Source organism: Rhincodon typus, chromosome 1, assembly GCF_021869965.1.
Source record: "Rhincodon typus isolate 14 chromosome 1, sRhiTyp1.1, whole genome shotgun sequence".
Classification (NCBI taxonomy): Eukaryota; Metazoa; Chordata; class Chondrichthyes; order Orectolobiformes; family Rhincodontidae; genus Rhincodon; species Rhincodon typus.
Window position 1 is genome coordinate 5,952,012 of NC_063332.1, and position 26,145 is coordinate 5,978,156.

The window sequence follows — 26,145 nt, forward strand, 5'->3', positions numbered from 1 at the left end:
CTTCAGAAAATCATTTTCTGAAGAAGGGTCTAGGCCCGAAACGTCAGCTTTCCTGCTCCTCTGATGCTGCTTGGCCTGCTGTGTTCATCCAGCTCTGCACCTTGTTATCTCAGATTCTCCAGCATCTGCAGTTCCTACTATCTCTTAGCCATGATTTAATTGAATAGCAGAAAATGTCACAGCCCCCACTTAAAATCTTCAAAACATATTTTTAAGTTAGTTCCATTTTTCAGTTTTCATTATCAGGATTACCATTCAGAAGGTCATGCGTGGTTTAGCTAATGCTACCCTTCAAAATGTTGGCAGGATACGGATAGTAGTCTGTGATGCTGACACAACTGAAGCAACATCAAAAAAAAATCCTGTTTAGATTTGTTGGATCCAAACTTTAAGCAGTTTGTTTTGTAAGATGGTGCTTGCTGTACAACACAACTCTGGGCATGGTTCTCTGCTACAATATAAGGGCATCAGGCTGAGAATGGTGCAGCAGGGGCATTGTTTTGCTGGAAGATATCTAGTGTTGCAGTACATCAGGTAAAACTGCCAAGTTATTTCTAATTAATTAAACATGTTTTTTTTAAAAAGCAACACAGAACCCAAATAAATAAAAGGCAAGCACGACTGTGTCTGGTGTGCATGTATTTTTGTCTCTGTCTACGTATGCTAACATATGCATGCCTGTAAAATGCGTGCATGTCTAAAGAGATAATGTAATCCCTGAGGGGTGCTGTAAAGGCAAGAGTGACATGCCCATTATTTGGGGTCTTGGTGCCGAGGCTACATTGAGTGGAATTAGGGACTCGTTAATCAGGCTGTCACTGCTGGGTGGAGATACTGAGGTGGAGCTGATGAGCAAGCTTGTCTCCACATGATGTGCAGCACTGCATGCTGCAGTTTGTATGACTGTGTGACAAGGTTCGCTTTCAACCCCAGGTCTTCCACAAAGACATCAAATGCTCCAGGCACCATTAAAAATAACTCAGGGAAGACAGAGGCGACAAGGAAGTATTTTGAAAATCTATATTTTTATGGGTTTATTCTCCAGCATTCCTCCTCTTTCCACCTTTTGCTGGACTGCACTAAAAAGAATGTGGACTTTTGGCCTTTGATAGTTTATTTGCTCATGGATGAAATACAGGAAGAGCAGAGTTGTCCATGACTGAGTCCTTACCTGGTGTCAACATTTTTTGGTACTCCTCTGTTTCGCTATCAGGAACAGGAACCAACATAAATCAAACTCGAATCAAAGTAGATACTTGCTTCTGCCATCTGTTTCTCTCCACACAGATGCTGTCAGCCTTGTTGAATTTCTGCAGTATTTTCTGTTTGTATTTCAGCTCTCCAGCACCTGCAGTATTTTAATTTCGTAAATTTTTCCCTCCCCAGGACAAGTGTGCTTACTCCACCAGGTCATGGTCACAATCACATTTCCGATCAGTAGATCAGCTTTTGTACCAGGTCATACAGCCCAGGCACTGTTCTGCCATGAACTGATTGCAGCGGAGCACTATTAAGGGAGTGCCACAATAGACCTCAGCATTACTATGCCCAGTCACTACCCCTGTGTGGATTTAGATTTTTAATTTTTGCAATAGAGGCTACCTAGCCCTCCTGTCCCAACCCCAACCTACCCTTTTCCCATAGCCCTGAATTTTATTTTGCTCTTTAACTATATATTTAATTCACTTGGGAGAGTTACTGCGCAATTTGCTTTCAACACCCTTCCACTGTGATATCACAACAACTCATATGTTCAATGATCTCTTATTTTGTCCCCTGCTTCTACTTAAACCTGTGTCCAGTGTTGTACAAGGTAATGGTTCTGGAGAGTTAATGCTCATATTACATTACCTCCACCCATTCTACTGATATCATGCAGTCTGTGTGGGTGGAGACAAGGAGTTCTACTTAACTTTTGAAGGGGGAAGATGTATCTGTACCAGCCCTCTGGAGTCTTAGCCATTATGCATGACCAAATGTAATTTCTAATTGTACATTTTGTTATCATGAATAAATCTTCCAACTATCTAAGAACAGTGCCTCTTCTGTCGATACTTCATAATGGTGTATCCTCTACCATCAATCACTGGATAGACCAAGCCAAAACAAAGATAAAAGAGCATTGGTGGCAGTAAACTACCTCAAACCACCATTACCCAGTACTACATACTGGTAAAGGTAGCAACTACCATCAGTGAGTGAGAATGGTCATCTGGGAAAATAGCACATCCTCTGGTTACTGACCGTCGTGCCAGTGGAAATAGTCTTAGTCCTCATCTGCCCTGTCAAAACCCCTCAAAACATTTGGATGCCTCTATTATATCTCCCCAGAATCTTTTCTTCTCCAAGGATCTTAGGTGAGAAGAGGACTGGGCTGAGCTGAGTTGAGTTGAGTTGTAACCAACCTGCACCCCCCCACACCCCCCAGTTCAAGCCAGCAGCCAACAACACTCACTAGCTGAACAGGCAAAGGAGAGTTACATAGGAAGAGATGCCCAAAGGCCTGTGAAAAATCACAACATTTTTTCCGTAAGGTGGCAGAGGGGGCAAAGAAAGAAGGAATTGCACAGGATAAATCACTTTGCTTGATAATAAAGGCCCTTTTCTTTGTGAGCGGGTCACACAGAACTCAATAGTTATAATGTGTAAATTAACGGGTTCAAAAATGTCACCTATCCAGACACTGATCTGTTACTGTTTGTGTAAGTGAATCAGATCAACACTTCATTATTCAACGGACACAAAAGTTCAGCCAGTCGAAATCTCCTTAAGCGCTTCTAAGTGACTGATTATTGTGATTATAATCCTGCATACTTCAAAAATAAATAACTGGTTACAGCACAGCAATGCTTGTATTTGTTTCTCTCTGATGAAATTAGCCACTTGCCACTGCACAACAGAGATTAGTAAAAGGAAGAAAATAAACTACAGCGCATTTCCCAACCTAAGAATATTCTAAAGCACTTTATTGCTAATCAGGTACTTTTGAAATTTTTAAGTGTCAGAAACATGTTAGCCATAGAGTCATACAGCATGGAAACAGACCATTTGGTCCAACTCATCCGCACTGACCAGGCATCCCAATCTGACCTAGGCCCATTTGCCAGCATTTGGCCCATATCCCTCTAAACTCTTCCTTGTCATGTACCCATCCAGATGCCTTTTAAATGTTGAAATTATACCAGCCTCCACCACTTCCTCTGGCAAATCATTCCAGACATGCACCACCCTCTGCGTAAAAAAGTTACCTCTCAGGTCCCTTTTAAATCTTTCCCCTCTCACCCTAAACCTATGCTCTCTCATTTTGGACCTCCCACGCTAGGAAAATGACCTTGGCTATTCACCCTAACCACGCCTCTCATGATTTTACAAACCTCTATAAGGTCACCCTTCAGCCTCCAACGGTCCAAAGAAAAAAGCCCCAGCCGATTCAGACTCTCCCTATAACTCAATTCCTCCAGTTCTGGCAATATTCTTGTAAATCTTTTTTGCATCCTCTCAAGTTGAACAACATTCTTCCTATAGAATGGTGACTAGAACTATGTACAGTATTCTAAAAGTGGCCTCACCAATGTCCTATACAACTGCAACATAATATCCCAACTCCTGTACTCAATGCTCTGACCAATGAAGATAAGTGAACCAACACCTTCTTCACCACTCCGTCTACCTGCAACTCCACTTTCAAGGAACTATGCACTTGTATCCCTGGGTCTCTTTGTTCGGCAACACTCCCCAGGGCCCCACTATTAACAGTATAAGTCCTGCCCTGGTTGTCTTAACAAAATGCAACACCTCACATTTATCCAAATTGAACTTCATCTGCCACTCCTCAGCCAATTGGCCCATCTGATCAATGTCCCGTTGTACTCTGAGATAATCTTCTCCACTACATCACCTATTTTTGCCACAAAGGAATGCCCCACAACAACAATGATAAAATTACAAGATATACTAATCATGAGAGTGGATGAAGCATTTAGAAGGATGAGATGGGGATCTGAAGGAAACGTTTAGAACAGTGAGAGGTCAGGGTAGACTGGACGCGGAGAAAATGTTTCCACTAGTAGGAGAGACTAAGACCAAGGGCACAGTTCAGAGTGAAGGGACGAAGCTTTAGAACTGAGATGAGGAGGAATTTCTTCAGCCAGAGGGTGGTTAATCTGTGGAACTCACTGCCGCAGAAGGCTATGGAAGCCACGTCATTGAGGCAAGTAAGACAGAGATAGATAGGTTCTTGATTCATAAAGGGATCAAAGGTTATGGGGAGAAGGCAGGAGAATGGGGTTGAGAAATAATGGGTTGGATAGCATAACACTCCCTCAGTTCTGCATTAAAAATAAGCCTCTGAAGAGGGACTGAACCCCTACCATGTTCTGATACACCAAGGCAAGAGTGAGTGCCAAAAGCAAATAACCAACCATTTAGAGTCGGCACACTTCTGCTGGGTCAGGAGCTGTGGGACAAGTTTCAGCCTCATCCTTGAAGGACCTTGAAAGGGAATAAACATCAGGCAAGTTCATTCCTATTCCTGACCATTATCCTATTGTAATATTGCTCACCCCTCACTGCCCTCGAGAAGCTGAACTGCTGCAATCCAAGTCGTGAACGTGATCAACCTGTACTACTCACTGGTTAGGCTTTGACTGAACAACTGCATCTAATTCTGTGCTCTAAACTTCAGGTCTTGAAAAGTGTACAGAGGCCATTTACAGGGTGAGGGGTCTAGGTTATGTGGAGAGACTGTTCTGTAGAATACAGAGAAGTTGAAGGCGAATTGATAGAGATCTTCAACATGATAAACGGTCTCGATCAAGCAATTAGTAGGAACCTGTTCCTGCTTACATGACAGTCAACACACAGAAAACACACAATTAAGATAATTGTTAAAATTGTGTGAGAAAAGATGAAGAGAAATAAGTCTTACACAGTGAGTTGTTCAGATCAAGAATATACGACCTGATGGAGTCGTGGAAACCAATTCAAAAGTGAGTTTCAAAAGGGAATCGCATAAATACTTAAAGATGAAACAAACTGCAGGGCCATGGGGAAGAGCAAGGAACGGGGTTAATGGATTGGCTCTTTGAAAGATCCTGGTATTTTCCTTCTGTGCAGTAAGTGTCCATTTGTGTACAGACTACATTTATGTGTTATGTGAATTGGGATGGTACTATGGCTTTAAGAGGTGTATTTTGTCCTGTTTCTTTTTCCTGAAGAAAGGGTGAGACAGAGGCAGAGTAGTCTGTTCCAAAGCCAATAAAGTAAACAGCTTGAGAGTCCTTGGGCATTTTTTAAAAGTTGAAACATTAGAAGCAGCCTGAATGGGTGGGGTCAAACTCCCAGAGAACCAGGATTTTTTTTTGTTTTACCCTTCAGTTGCTGGAGTCTTGAAGCCTAATGTGGAAGCTCTTAATCCTCTCTCTGTTACAGATAAAAGCTAGGGTTCTCTTCCTGCTGCTAGAATTGCATGTGTGACAATCTATTTTATTGAATTTGCCTTTGCCAAGGGTGTGTTTATGGGATGTTACTATATTGGAACTGTTAATGAGTAGTAGTTAATATATATTATTTTGTTAAACGTTTTGATAGAGTTACAGTTAAGCCAATTCTTTTGTTTTGTTTTTATTTCTTCTGTCTTTTAATTACAGCGTATGAATAAAGTGTGTTTTGTTTCAAACCTGGTAGTTTGACCAATCAAATTGCATCCAGAACACAACGCTTTACACCTATCTTTAAAATAAGAAAAAGTTAGGGTCTAGACCATCTTCTTAATATATTTCGAGGGGATTTGTTCTGGTCCATAATAAATAGGGGGCTTGATTGGGATCAAAATCTCTAATTCCAGGTTGGATTTTGGATTATTAGACTCAAAGTTAGTGAGTGTTGGGTGTTTTCGGGTGTTGAATTTGGTTGGTTTAAACAAGGTGTACCTTATGTAATAATGGCCCTTTCAGTCGCTAAGAGATTCCAGAGGGTGGAAGAAGTCTCTTCGGGAGTTTTACAGAAAGTGAGCAAGGCAAAGTTTTTGGAATGGGTAGGGGGAGTTGCCTTTGTCTGTGTGAGAAGGAGGGGTAATTACTGCAATAGCTCAATATTTATGATCATTGGAAATGCCATCGGAATCATTGGAAATGGATAAAATTCAACTGCAAACGAAGCAGCGTGGACATGAAAAGGAAATTAAACAGTTTGAATTACAATTAAAAGTAGAGGAAAAGAAAAGGAAAGGAAGGACCTCGCAGAGGAAAGGGAGAAAGTGAGTTTTGTTTTGAACTTCAGAGGTTGGAATTGAAAACTCAAAAGTCAACTCAAAATGGTGGAGGTAGAGGTGAAAAGTAGGAGTAATAATGAGGTCAGTGATGGACAGCAATCCCATCATAGCCAAAGGCCTGCTGGGGATTTGTTTAAATATGTTCAAGCATTGCCTAAGTTCACTGAAAAGGATGGAAAAGGCTTTTTCATTTCATTGAGAAAATAGCTAAACAAATGAAATGGGTGGTGACCGTGTGGGTACTGTTGATCCAAATAAAGTTGGTAGGTGGTGCTAGTAAGGTATTTGCATCACTATCAGTGGAGGTATCTAGGGAGTATGATGAGGTGAAAAATGCCATCTTAAGTCAGTATGAGCTGATGTCAGTACCCTACAGACAACGTTTTAGGAATCTAAGGAGGGAACCTGGTCAAACGTGCACAGAGTGTGAAAGGGTCAAACAAAGTAATTTTGATAGGTGGATAAGGGCACTGAAAATTGATCAAACGTATGACATTCTCAGAGAAGACTATTTTGGAGGAGTTCAAAAATTCACTTCCGGAAGTAGTGAGCACTTAAGTGGAAGAGCAGAGAGTTAAAACTGCGAGATTAGCAGCGGAAATCGTAAATGATTGTGAGTTGGCTCATAAATCTAAGTTTAGCCTGCAACATCATTTTCAACATGAGGGATAGAAATTGGGGAAAACAGAAATCCTTAGGTGGTAAGGGAAAAAGAGATCTCATTGAAGATAGTAAGGATAGTTTACCATAGGGTAAAAAGGAAACCCACGAGGGGGAAAGTTAAAAAGCTCAGTGTTTTCACTGCAATAAATTAGGCCACGTGAACCCACAGCGTTGGTGATTTATAAAAAGCACTGGGAAGACGGATGTGGGAAAACAAGATAAGCCAGTGAGACATAGCAAGAACTGTAGGTGCTGGAGTCAGAGACAACAGTGTGTGGAGCTGGAGGAACACAGCAGGCCAGGCAGCATCAGAGGAGCAGGAAAGTTGATGTTTCGGGTTGGGGCCCTTCTTCAGAAATGGTGGGGGATGGGTAAGGGATCTGGGAAATAAATAAAGAGAGGAAGGGTGGGGCTGGGGAAGGTAGATGGGATAGTGATAGGCAGTGATAGTCAGTGAGTTTTGTTGAATTGGTAAAGGAAAGCACAGTGCAAGCTAAAAGCTGCAAAAGAATGTACAAGGAAGTTGAAGTTCAATTATCAGAGAATATGTTTGATCAAATGTTTGAACTGAAAATATCCACTTTGTCCTCCACCTGTTCTTGTTTTTTCTCAGATAAATTAGCTGAATTACAACAGAAAGATTAAAAATTAAAGTAGTTGTATCAAAAAGCGTACACAGAAGAAGAATCTGAGTACATCCCAGAATGTTACTATCTTAAAAAATGAAGTCTTAATGAGGAAATGGAGACCATCACATATTCAGGCAGATGAAAAATGGGCAGAAGTTCATCAAGTTGTATTATCAGTAGATTACAGAAAGGATGAGTTGTGGGTAGCACATGAATTACCAGTAGAAGGCTGTTTGGAAGGAAGGAAAACTCAAGCCAAAATACAAAAACATTTTTATTGATTTGGATTGCATAAGAATGTGGTTGAATTTTGCTGGACATGTCATATGTGTCAGATAATTGGAAAACCTCAGGCAGTGATAAACCAACACCCTTAATACCCATTCTCATGTTTGAGGAACCTTTTAGAAGAGTCTTAATTGACTCTGTCGGACCCTTACCTAAAACAAAAAGTGGGAATCGGTATTTGTTGACCAAAATGGATGCCTCCACTAGAATTCAGGATTACCCAATTGTGCGGTGTGCATCAATGATCAGGTGATTTTTCGTCATACATGGAAGGAACATTTGGAGCATCTATTAGAATTGTTAGATTGACTTTGGGAGACAGGCTTGGTGATCAACCTTGCTAAGAGTGAGTTTGCAAAAGCTCAAGTCAGGTTCTTGGGCCATGTCATTGTGCATAGACAAATGGCCCCACAGGATGTGAAAACAATGGTTATTGGGGAGTTTCCTAGACCATCGACGAAGAGGGAAGTACTACGATTCCTGGTACCGAACAGTTTTTATCGGAAATTTGTACCAAACTTTAGCAGTGTGGTTACTCCACCGATTGACTTATTGAAGAAGTGCCAAAAATTTTTTTGGATCAAGTGACATCATGAGGCGTTTGACAGCATGAAAGCTGTGTTAGCCACACCTAATTATGCAAAGCCATTCAAGATGGCTGTCGATGCGAGCGACGGGTGTCGGTGCTGTACACTTGCAAGAAGAAAACAAGTGGATAGAAAGATCTATTGGGTATTTTTCTAGAAAATTGAATAATCATCAACAGAAATATTCCATGATTGAGAAAGAGACCTTGAGCTTGGTGCTGGCATTGCAACATCTCAACATTTATATTGCCAGTAATGTGTCTGAGACAATTGAGACAACTGATCATAACCCATTAAAGGTTTTGGAAAATTTTAAGGATAAAAATTCTAGACTGTTTAGGTGGAGCTTATTATTGCAGCCATTCAATTTGAAAATATACACACAGCAGGGTGGGAGAATGTAATTGTCGAGGCGTTGTCACTACTTTGATGAAGGAAGACGGAGGCATTTGGTGTTAGGAGAAAACAGTCTGAAATGGACTGTAGTAGTGAATGTTTGCGTACTTAGAGTCAATGTAATGTATATGTATTGTAGTGTACTAATAGGGTAAGACTAAAGATTTTTAAAAATGAAGCCATCTTTGCATATTGATGGGTTTTTTTTTTAAAAGGGGGTGGTCCATAACAGTGTTATGTATTTCTATGTATTTGCGTTCTTCCTGCCGAACTCCAATTACATCATTCCTCTTGTTAAGTTGTGAGGAGTTTTGTGAAGATGTCCTTAATTACTAACAACACACACACACCACACACACACACACACAAAATCACTGATTCTTCAACAGGAAGGTTTGAAACTCCGAGATACGCTACGATTGTCTTCGATAGATATTCCCCAGAAAATATGCAAATAAAAACCGGCAGTTAAATGCGTGAAAAGGGATTAGACACAGACCATGGCGCTAATGAGTGAGTGTGATATCAACCCCCACTCCCCCCCATGCCACCCGCAAAGTAAAACAGAGTGAAGTAATGGGTTCTGAACATCAGTCAGCAGCGACTGCTACATTCACAGATCCTGACAAACCCCCATCTATCTTCTAACTGAAAAGATGACAGGACAAGAGTCTCCTTTTTATTTTTGTGGCACGCCTACTGCTGTCCCAGGAGATTGCTGGATTGAGTTGCTCTTTTCAGTTGCACGCACAGCAGAATTATAAAGAAAACTGTATAGGTACCTGCTATAATGACGTCACTGGCAGTAAGAGTCCTATAGGTGGGGCAAGGCAGGCTGTAAATCATCTTTATAATGCAGCACTCTATTAGCAAGCTTGGTTGGCAATGGTTGTAACAGAATGCTAATTCTTCCTGCCTTTGAGCCACTCTCTGGACATTATCTCTCTGAACAATAGGTCTGCCAAGCAGGTGGTCCGTGCACCACTGCTCCCTGTATACTAAACACCTGCTTTGTGTCACCCTGTGCCCACGGTCACTGTGGGGCTGCACAGCCAAGGATGCAACAATGTCTCTTCCACACTCAGGCATTTTTGGAGGGGGTGGGGGTGTATAGAGAAAGGTGAGCAGTCTTCACTGGCCAGGCCTCAGGCTTTTCTTGAAGGTCCGAAAGCCAATAAAAAGGACGAACAACAACAACAACAACGGGCAAGGACCCTGGCCGAGGAGTCGGGCTAGCGGTGGGAAGGTTGTGGAGGGGGGCGGGGTGGTGTTGCGAGGACGAGCGTCTATTGCATCCTGCAGGCACTGCGGTCTTCAGTCACACATTTAAAACAAAGGCTTACTTGTCTCAAGTCGATGAAGGCCAACTGCAGCGTGTCCCCTTGGAACCCAGGCACCGGTCCGGATCTGGCAAAGTCTGTGGGAAAGAAAAGAGGATAAAAACATCTCTAAACAACCATGGACAGGGAGATTGGCAGACGGATGACAGCACAGACAGTGAGGCCAAGCTAGAGGAGGACCATTCTTCTAAGGAAGCATGTCTTCCTCCCCTACACCTTTGTTCACCCGTCAAAAATTCTGTCATCAAACCACCATTAATTCCAAGCCTTGACAGCTAGGAACTGTACTAATCGACCTAAAATTTATTCCCATGGGCTGTTTTAGCTTCATAGTTTTTCTTTCCTCTTCTTTCTCGAACGAACAAACAGCTTGCGAATGGTTTCGCGACACAATAAAATCTACAGCTGGTGAAATCCTTTCAATTCTGTTAAACTGATTTGATTTTTTTGTCCCGCATGGCCCACACTGTGGGATCTTTTAAATTACACGCTTGTCACCTGATTTTATGAATGCTAATAAGACAACATTAAAAGCTCCGATCTCCCCTTGTCACCCCATAACCCCTCCCTGTTTACAGCTTGTTTTAAGATGAAAATCTGACTAGGACGAAAACTGTTTGATGTAACAATTAAATTTTCCAAAAGATTGGGAAATTTTAGCATGTCTGACCGTAAAGTTACTATTAGTTGCAGCGAGCAAATACCCAGTCAGAAAATAAGAGTCAACGATGATGAAACAAAAACAAAGGGAAATAGGAAGAAAGAATGTGGTGTTGATGGAACGACAGAGAGAGAGAGTGTGTGAAAGAGAAAGAGAGAGAGAGAGAGAATGAGAAAACGCACAGGGACTGGGAAAATATGACAGAGTGTGTCCAAAATATTAAAGAGTTGTGGGAGATATCGGGTCTTCAATATGACAATTGAGAGGAGGAGTGGGTGAGAGATTGCAGGAGAGAGGAGAGAAGTACAGGGTGATGGGGTGAGAGCATGCAGTAAGAAGCAGAGTTAAAACACAGAAATAAAAAGGAATGAGGTGACTTTAGACCCAGACACTTGAAGTGGGAACCAACAACTGACAGGCAACCGATGCAGATGAAGAAAGATTAAAAAAACAAGGGATAGGAAAAGAAAAAGACAACAATGCATATTTCGCTCACACCAACAGCTTTTGTCAGTTTGACAGTTTGGTCTGTGTAAATGTTGGAAGTCTTTGGCAATTTTAAACTAGCAATTTCTGCCACTGGCAATCTTACCTACAACTTTTAAGCTCCATATCCTCTCACTAAATTTATTTATGTCTATAAAACATCCTAGAGTCAGTACATTTATTTGGAACAATCTGCTCAGTTGCCTTCTTCCCCTTCTTCAAAGATGCTTAGAGTTTCAGAGGCAGTACGTCACTACGCTCACAGCCTTCTCAGTTTCAATAAGACATTGAAGAATCTTCTTCACTCTACCTGAGAGAGGCTAAACATAACTGCTTACTGTACCCGTTGTGCTGAAGTCTGAAGTACTTGGATTATACATATCTCTGCCTGTTATCCTCATGTTTGCCGCAATATTCAATAAGATCGTGGCTGATCAGTTACATCAACCTGCCTTCTTACCCAGTTCCCCATCCCTTAATTTGCTCAGCGTCCAAAAATCTCTCACTTTCAATCTTGAATACAGCCATCGTCTGAGAATTCACAGCTTTGTGGGATAAACAATGCCAAAGATTCCCAATATTCATGACAAAGAAATGTGTACCTCATCTCAGTCCTAAACGGACTGTTTGATACAAAAATGAATGAAAATTTAAATTTGGATGGGGGTTGAAAGAAACAGGGCTAAAGATGGAATAGCTAACAAGACGTTTGTGAAAAAATATTTCTGGGCATGTGGGCTTTGCTGGCATTTATTGCTCAGCCTAGTTTCTCCTTGAGGTGGTGCTGGGTCATCTTCTTGACCCCTTGCAGTCAGTGCAGTGAATGGACCCAAAAGGTATTGTTATATGGAGGCTGGCAGGTTGTTTCATAATTTTAATGATGGAGGAACATGAGGGGTTTCTCTGTTGGTTGGTTTACTCAATTCTTATCTGTGAGTGCAGTCTTCTTTTGTGTTGCAGCCTGAAAAGCAACATTAAAAACCAACATTCCATTTGGCTAATCATTCCATGGCCTATGTGAATTGGAGTGAACAGAAGCTCAAAGGATGGAGCCTGCTGCGTAATGGTTTAATAGTTTGGATATCCAACTTTATACTGAATAAGGAAGGCAGTTTTGGTTCAACCTTATCAAGCATGGCAGGGATTATTAACATTAAATAAGAGGGCATTACTGCATCTGCTGATGGATATATCTTTTTACTGAGGCAAATAGTTCTAACACTTTCCATGCTTAATTGCTTGTGGCTTAGTGGATAGCAAAACCATCTACATCAGAAGCACCCCAAAGATTTATGCACTTAATCCAGGCTGAGACTTCAGCACAATACTGACCAGCGTGCCATGTTCGCCCAACGAAACATTAAACCGAGGAACATTCTGTCCCCTCAGATGGCCATAAATGAATTCACGACACTACTGCAAAGGAGAGGGAAGTTCTCGGGGGTGTCATGGTCAATATTTACCAGTCAATTAACAAAATGAAAAGCTTATTATCTGATCTTGCTGTGTGTGAGATCTCTCTGTGTGCAAATTGGCTACCTCGTTTCCTACAACAGTAGCAATACTTCAAAAAGTACTTCATTGGTTGTGAAGGATGCCATCTAAGTGGAAGTCTTATCATTGTTTTGTGTGAGACAACTCGAAATATTAAGCAGATAATCAGCCCCTCCTACCAATAACAGCACAAATGTTTGATCTGTAACAATATTGGGAAGTAAACACAATATAGGCTGACGCTCCAGTGTAGGACCGAAGGAGAGCTGCACTGTCAAAGTTGCCATCTTTTAGCGATATTGAGACTCTGTTTTCCCATTCAACAAGCATTGGTGATGCAGGCAGAATGAGGTGGGAATGTGTGGTACACTCAGAGTTTGAGTTGTTAGGTTGGAAGCTGGCTGTTGCTATTTGGGTTCGGGAGGCGAAATGGAGAAAGCTGGGAAAAGCAACCGGGGCAGAGAATCTAATTCAAGTCCAGGGCCATTCTAGTTGGATTTGTACCTGTAAACCTTCCCTTTGTGTTGTCTACATTAGAAACATAATTCACAGGTATTTGCTAAAGTGACCGATCTGTAGATATTCAACCATTACCATTTCTGTTCCAGTCTTCTCTAGTCCAGTGGCAGACCAAGCTGCTGTCCTTCTATGTTGAATTGAAACTCTTCACTGAGATGGAGAGGGAGGGTGGGAAAGAGACAGGGAAGAGAAAGGGGAAATGAAAAGAAAGGAGAAGGGAAGAGAGAAAAGGTGAAAAGGGAAAGATAAAGGGAAGTGGAGATAGGGGATAGAGATAAGATATTACAGAGAGAGAGCAGAGATTAGCAATGGAGGAAAAGGGAAGTTAAAAGGAACATTAAAAAGAGAAAGGGCGATGCTGGTAAGTAAATTGACAGGGAAACAGACAGATATAGCTTGACAGAGAATGACAAAGCACGGGTATGAGAAAGAAATCAAGAACAGTGGCACATACTTAGCTTTGATGAGCCAAAGAGTGGATTTTTCTGCCAACTCTGAATTTTTTGGCTCTCATGTGACAAGCCCCCACTTGGGTAAGATACTGGAGTACATGGAACTAACTCCCTGCGTGAAACAGTGCTTTTAGAAGGAGGTTAGGGGATGTTATTCTCAATGGGTGCGTCTCTGACTGTTCAGCACTTGACTTAGAAGTCTACACGGAAAGAATGAAACAATAAAACTTATAAAAATATAAGGTATACGATTCAGGAATCTCATTGTAAAAGAAGTAAAGGCCTTAGGCCCCAAAATGCTTTCCTTCATTTGCCTGATCTCAGTGGCACTAATCGACTCTCCCAACTGCATCATTATTCAGATATACGATGAGTTCATTTTTTATTTCCATTTGACTCTAAGTTCTTGCTCAGTAATTACCTCACATCTTGAATACACTTTAAATGACAGAGTTGCCCCATCTTCTCTTCTTAATCTTAACTTAGATATTTTTGACTTGATTGTTAAATTCTTTACCATGGATCCATTAGATCTAGCCACCTTAATTTTGAAAACTTTAAATCATCCACTGTAAAGTTTATTTTCAAAATAAATAAACTCAATGTCTTCAAACTTCTAGAAGAGCTTTATTGAATGTGCAGCACAAAAAAAATCAATTGGGCAGTATTCCTGCTCTACACAAGCCTACTCCCATTTCATTTCATCTCAAACTAATCCAAACTCTACATTTTCTGAAATCTACATTTCTCAGGTGTTAGTAGTCTTGTTTCCTGGTCAGCAGTTCAGAATTTAAGTCCCATTAAAGGGAACTGAATGCAAAATCTAGGCTGACACTGTCATGAAGTACAGAGGAGATTGCAGTGAGATGTTAAACCTAGGTCCTATCTGATCTCACATGTGAATGTAAAAGCTCCTATGGTAATATGTGAAGAGCAGCAAATAGGCTCTCCCTAGTGTCCTATCCAATACGTATTTCTTAATTAAGGTAATTAAAATGGATCATCTTTTAATGATTGAATTGCTGTTTGCAGGACAATGTGGCTACTGTTTCCTATATTCCATCAGTGACTATAAGCATATAATTACTAGAAGAGTAGCAAGAGGATTGGTGACTTGATTAAGTACTGAGAAAGGATTTATACATGGAGATAAAAGCCTGGCTAAGAGTATTGTGGATCTACTTCTTCCAAAGAAGAATTGGGGCAGCCCGGTGGCTCAGTGGTTAGCACTGCTGCCTCACAGCGCCAGGGACCCAGGTTCGATTCCACCCTTGGGCGACTGTCTGTGTGGAGTTTGCACAGTCTCCCCGTGTCTGCGTGGGTTTCCTCCGGGTGCTCCGGTTTCCTCCCACTGTCCAAAGATGTGCATGCTAGGTGGATTGGCCACGCTAAATTTCCTGTAGTGTTCAGGGATGTGTAGATTAGGTGGGTTATAGCAGGGTGGATCTGGGTGGGATGCTTTGAGGCTCTGTGTGGACTGGTTCGGCCAAAGGGCCTGTTTCCACACTTTAGGGATTCCATTTAAAAAAAAAGCTGCTGTCAAAGTCATGGTGAAAGAGGAGCTTGTTGGGATGGGGATGAAAAAGCTTTATAAAAAGGTGTTGCTGGAAAGATATCAGTATTTAAAGTTAATAACTCACCAAGATTGGACAAAATGCATCTGAAGATGCTGAACATGTGAGCAAATTTGTGTATGCACTAAAAACAGAATAGGCCATTCAACCCCTTAAGCATGCTCTGCCAGTTATAAGATCATGGTTGATTTGATTATAATGGCAAACCTGCACTCCAACCTATCCCTTATAACCTTTCATCCCCTTTGCTTAACAAGAATCAATCTACCTCCACCGTAAAAATATTCAAGAACCCTGTTTCCATTATAATTTAATGCACAAAGTCCCAAAGACTCATGACCTTTGAAGAAATTAAAAAAAGTCCCTCATTCTTGTTTTAAATGGGTTGACACCTGATTTTAAAATAGTGACCCGAGTTCTAGATCCTCCAATAAAAGGAAACATCCTTTTCAAATAAACCTTGTCAAGAACCCTCACGATCTTAAGTTTCAGTCCAGTCACCTCTTACTCTTCTCAACTCTAGCAATACAAGCCCAGCCTATCCAACCTACAGTCACACAGCACAGGAATAGACCCTCCGGTCCAACCCATCCATGCTGTCCAGATATCCTAAACTGATCTTGTCCAATTTGCCAACATTTGGCCCATATCCATCTAAACCCTTCCCATTCATGTACCCAGCCAGATATGTTTTAAACGCCTTTAACCTCTCCTCATAAGGCAACCTGTCTATTCCAGGCATTGGTCTAGTAAATCTTCTGTGTACTACCTCTAACACATTTACGTTATTCTATAAATAAGGAGACCAACACTGTACACAGTACTCCAAGTGTGGTCTCACCAGGGCCCCTGTGAAGCATGAACTTCCAACATTTTATTCAAACCCTTGCAATACATGATTATATTAGTTTCCTAATTACTTGCTGTAACTGCACGTTAATGTTTTGTGATTTACGCACAAGGGCAGCCAGTTCCCTCTGCACTTCAAAGCTCTGCAATCTCCTACCATTTAGATAATATACTTATGTTTTATTCATCCTGTCAAAAGAGAGAATTTTATATTTTCCCATATCAGACTGCATTTTCCACATCTTTGTCCACTAATCTAACCCACCTATATACTTTTGTGGACTCCAGTGACCTCTTCACAACTTACATGCCTGCCTATCTTTGCATAATCTGCAAATTTGGCAACCATACCTTCAATCCCTTCTTCCATGTCTTTTGAATAAACTGCGAACAGTCGAGGTCCCAGAATCGATCCCTGTGGCACATCTACTTGTTACTTCTTGCCAAACTGAAAAATCACCCTTAGACTGTGCTTCCTGTTCGCCAGCCAATCTTCTAGCTATGCCGATTTGCTACTCCCTATATCCTGAGACTTAATTTTCCCTAATAACATTTCATGTCGCACCTTATTAAATGCCTTCTGGAAATCTAAATGGAGTACATCCACTGATTCCCCTTATCCACAGCACGTTACCTCCTTAGAAAGTTCCACTAGATTGGTGAAACATAATTTCCTTTTCACATTACTTTGAACTTATCCAAGTGCCCCACAATAACTTCTTTAATAATAGCTTCTAACATTTCCCCTAGAACAGATATTACACTAACTGGATTGTAGGTTTCTGCTTTCTGTCCCCCTCGCATTTTAAATAATGAAGTTCCATTTGCCATCTTCCAATCTAATGGGATCATTCCCGAATCATGGGAGTTTTGAAAATTTAAAATTCATGCATTAAATAAATAGCTTGTGAGATAGTTAAAGATCTTTGGATAAAGGCCATCAGGACCCAGGCACTCATGAAAGTAATTGCAGAAATATGAAGAATTCTAACTGTTACATCTTCGTTCAAACAAATTACAGGAATTTACCAGTTTAATGGTGGGAAATTTTTGAGAAATCCTAATCAGGAACGATATTAATAGACATTTGAATAAGTACGAATTAACTGACAAAAGCCAGCGTGGATTTGTTCAAGGCAAAATGTGTTTAACTAAGGTGATTGAGATCTTAATGAGATAACAGAAAGTTAAAAAGTTTAATGTAGTTGACGTGCTGAATGTAGACTTCCAAAAGGTATTTGATAAAGTACCATATAACAGGTCAGCCGGCAAGGTGGAAACCAATGGAATAAAAGGAATAGCAGCAGCATCGATATGAAGTTCAATGGGCAATAGGAAACAGAGATTAGAGGTGAATGGTATGCAGCAAGGTTCCCCAGGATTCAATACTGAGCAATGCTTCCCAGCACTGACTTCTGGTTTTGGAAGTCACTGCCATGCACAGATGAGAAAAGATTACGGGGGAATGTAGGTACTAGGACCAAGGCTTTTCTTGATCTTTATTCAACCTGCAGCACGCAGACTGCTGCAGCTCATCACCACCTTCTCAAGGGGTATCTGGGGATGGGCAATAAATGCAGGCCAGCCAGCGATGCCCATGTCCCATAGGTGAATAAAAGAAATCTTAATAATTTAGACTTGGAGTACGGTGAGTGGGAGTACAGGGCACAATTTAAAATTTATAAGTTAGAAAGACTTACGAGAAGGACAGTGATAGATTTCAACAGGGCACGGTCAGATCACATGAATGACGAGTTGAGAGAATGTTTAAAAGGGACTCAGGAACTTGGGTTTCATAAATAAGAGCACAGGTTGGATTTTACAGAATGCCACAGTCCTGCATCTCATCATCCCCGACCCTAAACCACTCACAATCCTCTGCAGCAATTCACTGCTCGGAGCAGTGTTCCTTACTTTAAGACAATAGTTGTGCCCATTTCTTGAAGGAGATCCCTCCTTATACAGAACTGCTGACCAATCGGACAATTTGATAGCCCAGCTGAGCCAGCTGGTAGCAGTGACCACTGCTGGAACCATGGGACAGAACTCCTTTATTGAGGGGTCATTTACAAGAAAGAAGCAAAACTTTTATTTATGTGATGCCTTTCACAATTTTGGGACATCCCAAAGTGGTTCATGGCCAATGAAACACTTTCATAGTGTTGTCACTATTATAATGTAGTAAACACAACAACCTGATGTCCTCTACAGAAGCAAGTTGCCGTTCTTACCTGGTTTGGTCCATATATGACTCCAGGCTGACAACAACATAGTTGCAATTGCAATTATCCTCTGGGCAAATAAAGATGGTCCAGCTACGGTCACGTCCTATGAACGAATAATTGAAAAAGCCAATTTGTACACAGCAAACTTCCTCAAACAGCAGGATGACAATGGCCAGGTAATCTGTTTTAGTGAAGTTTGTTGATTGAGGGTTCAGTAGTGTTGCAGGATACTGAGGCAAACTTCCCAGCTCTTCTTCCAAGCAGGACCCTGGGAACTTTTACTCTGAGGTCAAGTGATTTAATGTCTCATCTCTAAAGACTGCACCTCGACTGTGCAGCACTATCTCAGTAACACACTGTCAATGTGGATACTGTGCTCAGATCTCTGGAGTGCGACTTGAACATTGGACCTTTTGACTGGGAACTTAAAATGTGGGCATCGCTGACAGCCAGCATTTATTGCCCCTAGCTGCCCTTGAGAAGGTGATGGTGAGCTGTCTTCTTGAACCGCTCCATAGCGGCTGCACGGTGGCTCAGTGGTTAGCACTGCTATCTCACAGCACCAGGGACCCAGGTTCGATTCTACCCTCGGGTGACTGTCTGTGTGGAGTTTGTGCATTCTCCCCGTGTCTGCGTGGGTTTCGTCCGCCTGCTCCGATTTCCTCCCACAGTCCAAAGATGTGTGGGTTATGCGGATTGGCCATGGGAAATTACCCGTGTGCAGGCTAGGTGGAGAAACACAGTGTCACAGGGGATGGATCAAGGTGGGATGCCCTTCGAAGAGATGGTGTGGATTTGATGGGCCAAATGGCCTGCACCCACACTGTGGGGATCCGCTGTAGGTTGAACCACAATGCTGTTAGGGAGGGAATTCCAAGATATTGACCCAGCAACAGTGAAAGAACTGCAATTTTTGTTCCAAGCCAAGACGGTGAGTCCCTTGGAGGGGAACTTGAAGGTGGTGGTGTTTCCATGCAGCTGCCCTTGTCCTTCTAGATGGAAGTGGTCATGGATTTGGAAGGTGCTGTCTGAGGATCTTTGGTGAACTCCTGCAATATCGCAGTGTACTTGTAACATGAAGAACAAGGTATACATGAGAAAATACTGAACTGTTCCAGTTGGTACAGGGAATCAAAATTGGTTGACTGCAGAATGGCAGAACAGTTAAAGATCAGGCACAGGAAGTAAGTCATTGGTGCCAGCTTGGCAGGAGAAAATGTGCTGACTGTAGAACTGCATGAAGGTAGAAGGTAGGAAGCAGAGCTAACACACAGGATGGTGGAGATGAAACAAACACAGAGAATGCTCAGCAGGTCTAGCAGCATCTGCAGAGTGAGCAAAACAGAGTTAACATTTTGACTCTGGTATGACTCTTCTTCAGACCAGGAGAAGGTGTATGAATACAACAGGTCCTCTCAGGAGGGGAAATTCATTGAGAGAATGTGTCAGAATGGTCCAGTATAAGAAAAGGAAATAATAAAGGCAAAATTTGAGGGTTTTGTTTTCTGGTTTTCTGGATCTTGTTGAAACACCGAAGATTTGTTTCACATCTTGTCCACAGTGTAGAACAGTGATTCTTATACATTTTTCAGCTGTCGGACTCGTTTTTTTTCATATGGGTTAGAAACAGCACAGTGTTTCCTAAGTGACTCCTTCTCTCTCTTCTTTATTCACTACCAATCAGTACCAGTTTTGCATTCGATACATTGCCCTGACTAGCCTTATTTGTCAAACTAATGATTCTCTACTTATTCCAACCCTGGAGGATAAAGGATAAGTAATTGCAGTCTTAAGAGCCCTGGATAGTTCCAAATGGAGCTTGTTACCCGAGCACGATAAACTGAACAGTGATTTTTCATGAGTTTCTGGTGAGTTTATAGAACTAAGGAGACCTAATAACCATTAGGAGGATATTTATCTCAATACAAGGACCAGCTGTCTGGAGTACAGATAGCAGAAGCCCTCTTTTTTCTCATTAAAGTCAATCTCCCTAATTTGTGCCTGTCCTGAACAGGGTGAAATTTATCAAAATGCTTTCAAAACTGCAGTAGATGCTGACACACAAGTTTTAAGAAAGGAGATAGGGGAAAATGGAGAGCTTTTTTTCCACTGAACACAGGAGAGCAAAATTACAAAAAAAAAACCTTTATTAATTCTGCAACTAATGGTCCCCATTACATCATAAACACAACCCCAACAAAAGGGTATTTTATTCGAGAACGAAGCCACTTTGTGTGAGTGTCCCCATTCTTAGCATCCAAACACTAGGGATGACAGTGAAAAATAGCAGGGTTAAGGCACTGCGATCAATCTCAATTACAGTGACTGTAATGTGAACGGAGTCTCTCTGGGCGGGAGAGGTCACCTGCCCTTGGTGCTCAGGTTAGCAGGCACCTGCTATTCAGTGTCTGCAAAACCCTGCCATTCTCAAGGCTTCTGTCTTATTTCTCTCACACTACCTCTCCCCCGAAACCACCCCTAACCCTTCACCAAAAACAGGGTCGGGTTCTCTCTCTCTCTCTCTATTCATTCTTCAGACACAGTAATTCAAGACATTCCAAACCAACACTGCACCAGCTTTTCATCTCCTCAGCTCTCTCTCCTGCCTGCTCTTTTGCAAATCAGCAGACAGCTAATGTACTGTTGAGCTTGCGTGCTGTGCCCCTGAGTGAGAGCTGCAAATTATGTACGTGCCCAATCTGAGGGCTTATGGGTAGAGGCACTATTGTAAACTATTCTAACCTCAACTTACAAATTAGGAAGGTGCAGTCATTATGCACTAAGGTCTTTGCACTAAGCAATTGGTATAGCCGGTGGCATCAAGGAGCTAGTGGAAGATGGAACAGAGGTAGGAAGAGAAAGCGAGATAGGGCTGAGTTGGTTTTCCCTTTAAAAGAGTCTGAAAAAGATAAATAGAAAGTTTGCATTTATGTTGCACCCTTCATGCCCTCAGGACACCCCAAAGTGCTTTAGAGCCATTTAAAATGTAGTAACTACTGTAAAGTAGGAAATGTGGCAGCCAATTTGCTGCACAGCCAGTTCGCATAAACAGCAATGTGATAAATGATGAGATAATCTCTTTTTACCATTGGTGTAAATTACAGTCATAGAGTCATAGAGCTGTACAGCATGGAAACAGACCCTTTGGTCCAACTTGTCCACGCCGACCAGATATCCTAAATTAACCTAGCCCCGTTTGCCAGCATTTGGCCCATATCCCTCTAAACTCTTCCTATTCATATACCCATCCAGATGCCTTTTAAATGATATAATTGTACCAGCCTCCACCACTTCCTTTGGCAGCTCATTCCTCTCTGTGTGAAAAAGTTGCCCATTAGGTCTCTTTTATATCTTTCCGCTCTAGGTTTGGAGTCCTCCACCCTCGGGAAAAGACATTAGCTATTCACCCTATCCATGCCCTTCATGATTTTATAAACCTCAATGAAGTCACCCCTCAGCCTCCGAAGCTCCAGGGAAGGTAGCCCCTATTCAGCTTCTCACTGGTAACATCATTGTAAATCTTTTCTGAATCCTTTCAAGTTTCAAAACATCCTTCCTGCAGCTGGGAGACCAGAATTGCATGCAGTATTCCAATAGTGGCCTGACCAATGTCCTGTAAGCCACAACATCACCTCCCAACTCCTATACTCAATGCACTGACCAATAATGGCAGGCATACCAACTGCCTTATTCACTATCCTGTCTACTTGGGACAGGAACTGAGGCACAAATTAGTGGCTTGGATGGCAGAATAGTGGTAGTGTCAACAGATTAGCCCCAGGCTGATGGTCTGGAGAACACAGGTTCAAATTCCACTCCAACTACTGGTAGAATTTACATTCAATTAATAAACCTGGAATTAAATACTAATCTGATGGTGACTGTAAGACCATTCTTGATTGTGACAAGAACTCTATTTGAGTCAAAGGCCAGCTTTTGGACCGTTCATTCGACGAAATTCTGCAGAGAAAATTTTGAACAATACTTTCCAGTGGGCTCAAGACAACACAGATCTGGAGAGAAAGTTCATCTCTCCACAAATACTACCAGACCTGCTGACCTCCTCCAGCACCTCCTGTCTTTGTTTCAGATCCACAGCATCCACAGTTTTTTGTTCTATTATAGATCTGAAGAAGATGTTTCTCACTATAGGGGGAATTGTTTAAAAATAATGGGCTGCCCAGTAAAACAGGAATGAGGTGAAAAGGCAGCAGAAACTGTCTTTGAATATTTTAAGGTAGAGTGGATAAGCGGAGTTTTTGGTAGGGGGTGCGAAGTTTACAACACAATTCAGTGTTTATGTGGAAACATATCATTTTACAGCTAAGTGTACAATCCATCCACAATTAGACCATAGTGTGTGCAAAGTCATGGTCTCATTCTCTTTGGGTGCAGTGTTGAAGAATTCCCAAAAGTGGATCCTTAAGCAAAGTAGTGTGCCAAACAAATGTCCATTAAAAATAAGCATAGGCGGACTTTAAGAAATTGGATTTTTAAAAAAATTATTTCATGGGATGTTAATTATGTTTATTTATTATGTTTATGATTACATTTATTGTGCCATGGCAAGTTGGCAATTTTTTTGTCCATCCTCAATTGCCCTTGAGAAGGTGGTGGTGAGCTGTCTTCTTAAACTGCTGCAGTCCATGTGCTGTAGGTACACACACAGTGCTGTTAGGAGGAGAGTTCCAGGATTTTGACTCAGCAACTGTGATGGAACAATGTGTTCCACGTTAGGATGATGGGTGGCTTGGAGGAAACGTGGTTGCAGGTTTAAGAGATGGTAATGAGTCGTGGTGAGTTACTGCAGTGCATCTGTACTACACACATCTGTGATACATATTGTAATCGCAGTGCGTTGGTGGTGGAGGGACATAATGTTTAATGCAGTGGATGGAGCTCTAATCAAATGGGCTGTTTTGTCCAGGATGGTGTCAAGCTTCTTACTGGAGCTGCATTCATCCAGATAAATGGGCAGTATTCCAGCACACTCTTGACTTGTGCCTTTTAGACAGTGGATAGGCTTTGGAAAATGAGGAGGTGAATTCATCATTGCCGAATTCCCAGCCTCTGACCTGTTCTGATAGGCACAGTGCTTATATAGCTTGATCAGCTTCTGGTCAGTGGTAACCCCCAGAATGTTAATAGTGGTGGATTTGGCAATGTAATGTCATTGAACGTCCACTTGGAGAGGCAGGATTAATCAAGAATAGTCAGCATGGCTTTGTTGGCAGGAGATTATGACTAACAAATTTGATTGATATTTTCAAAGTAATGACTAGATGAGGAGATGAGGGTTGTGCAGTTAATATAGTCTATATGGACTTCAGTAAGGCTTTTGACAATGTCTTGCATGGCAGACTGGTTAAGAAGCTAAGAGTCCATGGGGTCCAGGGCAACTTGGCTAACTGAATCCAAATTTTGCTTAGAGGGTGATGGTTAACCTCAAAAACTGTGTCCAGTGGCAGGGTTTTGTGCTGGGTCCTTTGCTGTTTATGTGTATACTAATGATCTAACCATGAATGTAGGAGGTATGATCACTAAGTTCATAGATTACATGAAAATTGGTGGTGTGGTAAATAGTGAGGAGGAAAACTTTAGGCTATAGGAGAAAACAGGTAGGCTGGTCAGATGGGCTGAACAGTGGCAAACTGAATTTAATCCTGAAAAGTGTGATGTGTTTTGGGAGAGCTAACAAGACAACAGAGTTGAATGGTTATGGAATCCTAGGAAGTAGAGACGATCAGAGTGACTTGGTGTGGATGTCCATAGATCCTTGAAGGCAACAGGTCAGATAGATAATGTGATTAAGACAGCATTTGGGATATTTGTCTTTACTGAATACAAGAGCAAGGAGGTTTTATAATGTTAGTTAGGCTACAGATGCAGTACTGTGTGCTGTTCTGGTCACCACACTATATGAAGGATGTGACTGCACTAGAGAGGGTGCAGTGGAGATTGACCAGCTTGTTGCCTGGGCTGGAATAATTCAGTTCTGAAGACAGACTGGTAAGGCTGTCATTGTTTTCCTTAGGGTAGTAAAGATCGAGCTGTGACCTGATTGAGATGTACAATGTTTTGAGGGATATAGACAGGGTAGATTGGGAGAAACCTTTCCCGTACAGGGATGAATCACCAAGAGGTTCAAGTTTAAGGTAGATGGCAGGCATTTGAGGAAATAGTTTTACATCCAGAGAATGGATATCTAGCACTCACTGTTTAAAAGAGTGGTCAAGGCAGGAACCCTCAAGAAAGTTAAGTAGTATTTAGATGAATACTTGAAAGGCATAGCACACAAGTACAGGAAAAACTAGAATGGAGGGAGATGCTTGATGATTGATACTGACATGACAGCCTGAAGGGCCTTTTTCCATGCTGTAAAAACGTCTATGGCTCTTTGTACAATAAGTGAATGCAAATCCCACCAGACCCCCTAATAGGATTTGAATCTCTTGTTCCCTGCACATTGGACTGGGCCTGTGCATTGTGAATACAATGACATTGCCACTGCCTCCCCAGAGGAATAAATTGTCAGTTTAACTTCTTTATTGGAGAAATGGGAAAGTGGTTGTGGAAGGGGGATTAAATTTGTAGGAAGGTGGAGTGGGGAACTATGGTTAAACCTATGATAGGGTTGATTGAATAAGACCTATAGGAAAAACTCATTTGACCGGCTGAACGGCCTTTTCTTTAGTGCTCTACTGTGCTCTATTGGAAGCAGATGTTAATGAAAAACTTTCACAGGATTGGGGAAAGGAGTGGTGCAAAAGATGGGAAGTTGCAAATGCTATAATAAGGGACCTGAAAATGGAAAATATTATTACAATCTTTAGAAAAGGTCAGAGGTACAATGTTGGGAATTATAGGCCTCTTTCCCTTGACATCTACAGAAGGGAAACACTGTTGTGTATTATAAAGGAAGCAATTCAAGTCCATTAAACAAGAGTAAGGCTATAAATCCTGGCCACCACGGCTTCATAAGAGGTGAGTTATGTCTAACAAGTTAAGCAGAGCTCTGAGGATGTAACAGAATTGGTAGATGATAGTAATTAATACGGCTGAAAGCATTTCATTAAATTCTTTGCAAAAGACTTGCGGTTAAAATGAAAGCTCATGGGAGAAGAAAATTGGGTAATAAATTGGAAGAGTGGTGATCAGTGATCATGCTTAAGAAATGGTCTGGCAACCTTTTTTCATTTCTAATTGAAGGATACAGGCCATGACTAATCCTGTTCTAAATTTTGTTCTAAATTTTGCCTTGTACGCTCCAAAAGCATTAAATATCCTAAATTTGTTTCTTCTATTCAGTTTCAGGATGTGAGCGTTGTTGCAAAGTTTGACAGACATTGTCAGTGAGAAGGTGCTCGTGAGCTGCCTTCATGAACGGCTGCAACTTGTGTTGTAGCTACATTCACAATGCTGTCAGGGAAAGTTTTCCATGACATTATCTCAGCGAAAATGAAGGAATAGTGATTTATTTCCAAGATGGGACAGTGCTTGACTTAGAGGGGAACTCTCAGGTAATGCTCATACTTCTTTCTCTGTCTCACTTTAACCCATTCCATCCCAGGGTTTTCCCACACCCCTCAGTCTCCCCTTCCTCTATTGGCTTCAAAACCAAAGGCTGCTCACTTCAATTTTGTTGGGCTCATCTTCCCTTCAATTTCTTTCAAGCTTTGGCAACTGCAGCACAATTACCAACTATATTTCT

General features: G+C 41.6%; 1 protein-coding gene across 1 annotated transcript in view; it reads right to left on the reverse strand.

Annotated features, from left to right (window-relative positions):
• Positions 1–26,145, reverse strand: part of LOC125484002 (exocyst complex component 6B-like) — a 153,449-nt gene that overhangs the window by 101,975 nt on the left and 25,329 nt on the right. The window contains exons 3-4 of the mRNA XM_048601031.1: positions 18,441–18,537; positions 10,178–10,251 (exon numbers count right to left, since the gene is read on the reverse strand). Coding sequence (XP_048456988.1) covers positions 10,178–10,251; positions 18,441–18,537 — 171 coding nt within the window. The remainder of the gene's footprint in view (positions 1–10,177; positions 10,252–18,440; positions 18,538–26,145) is intronic.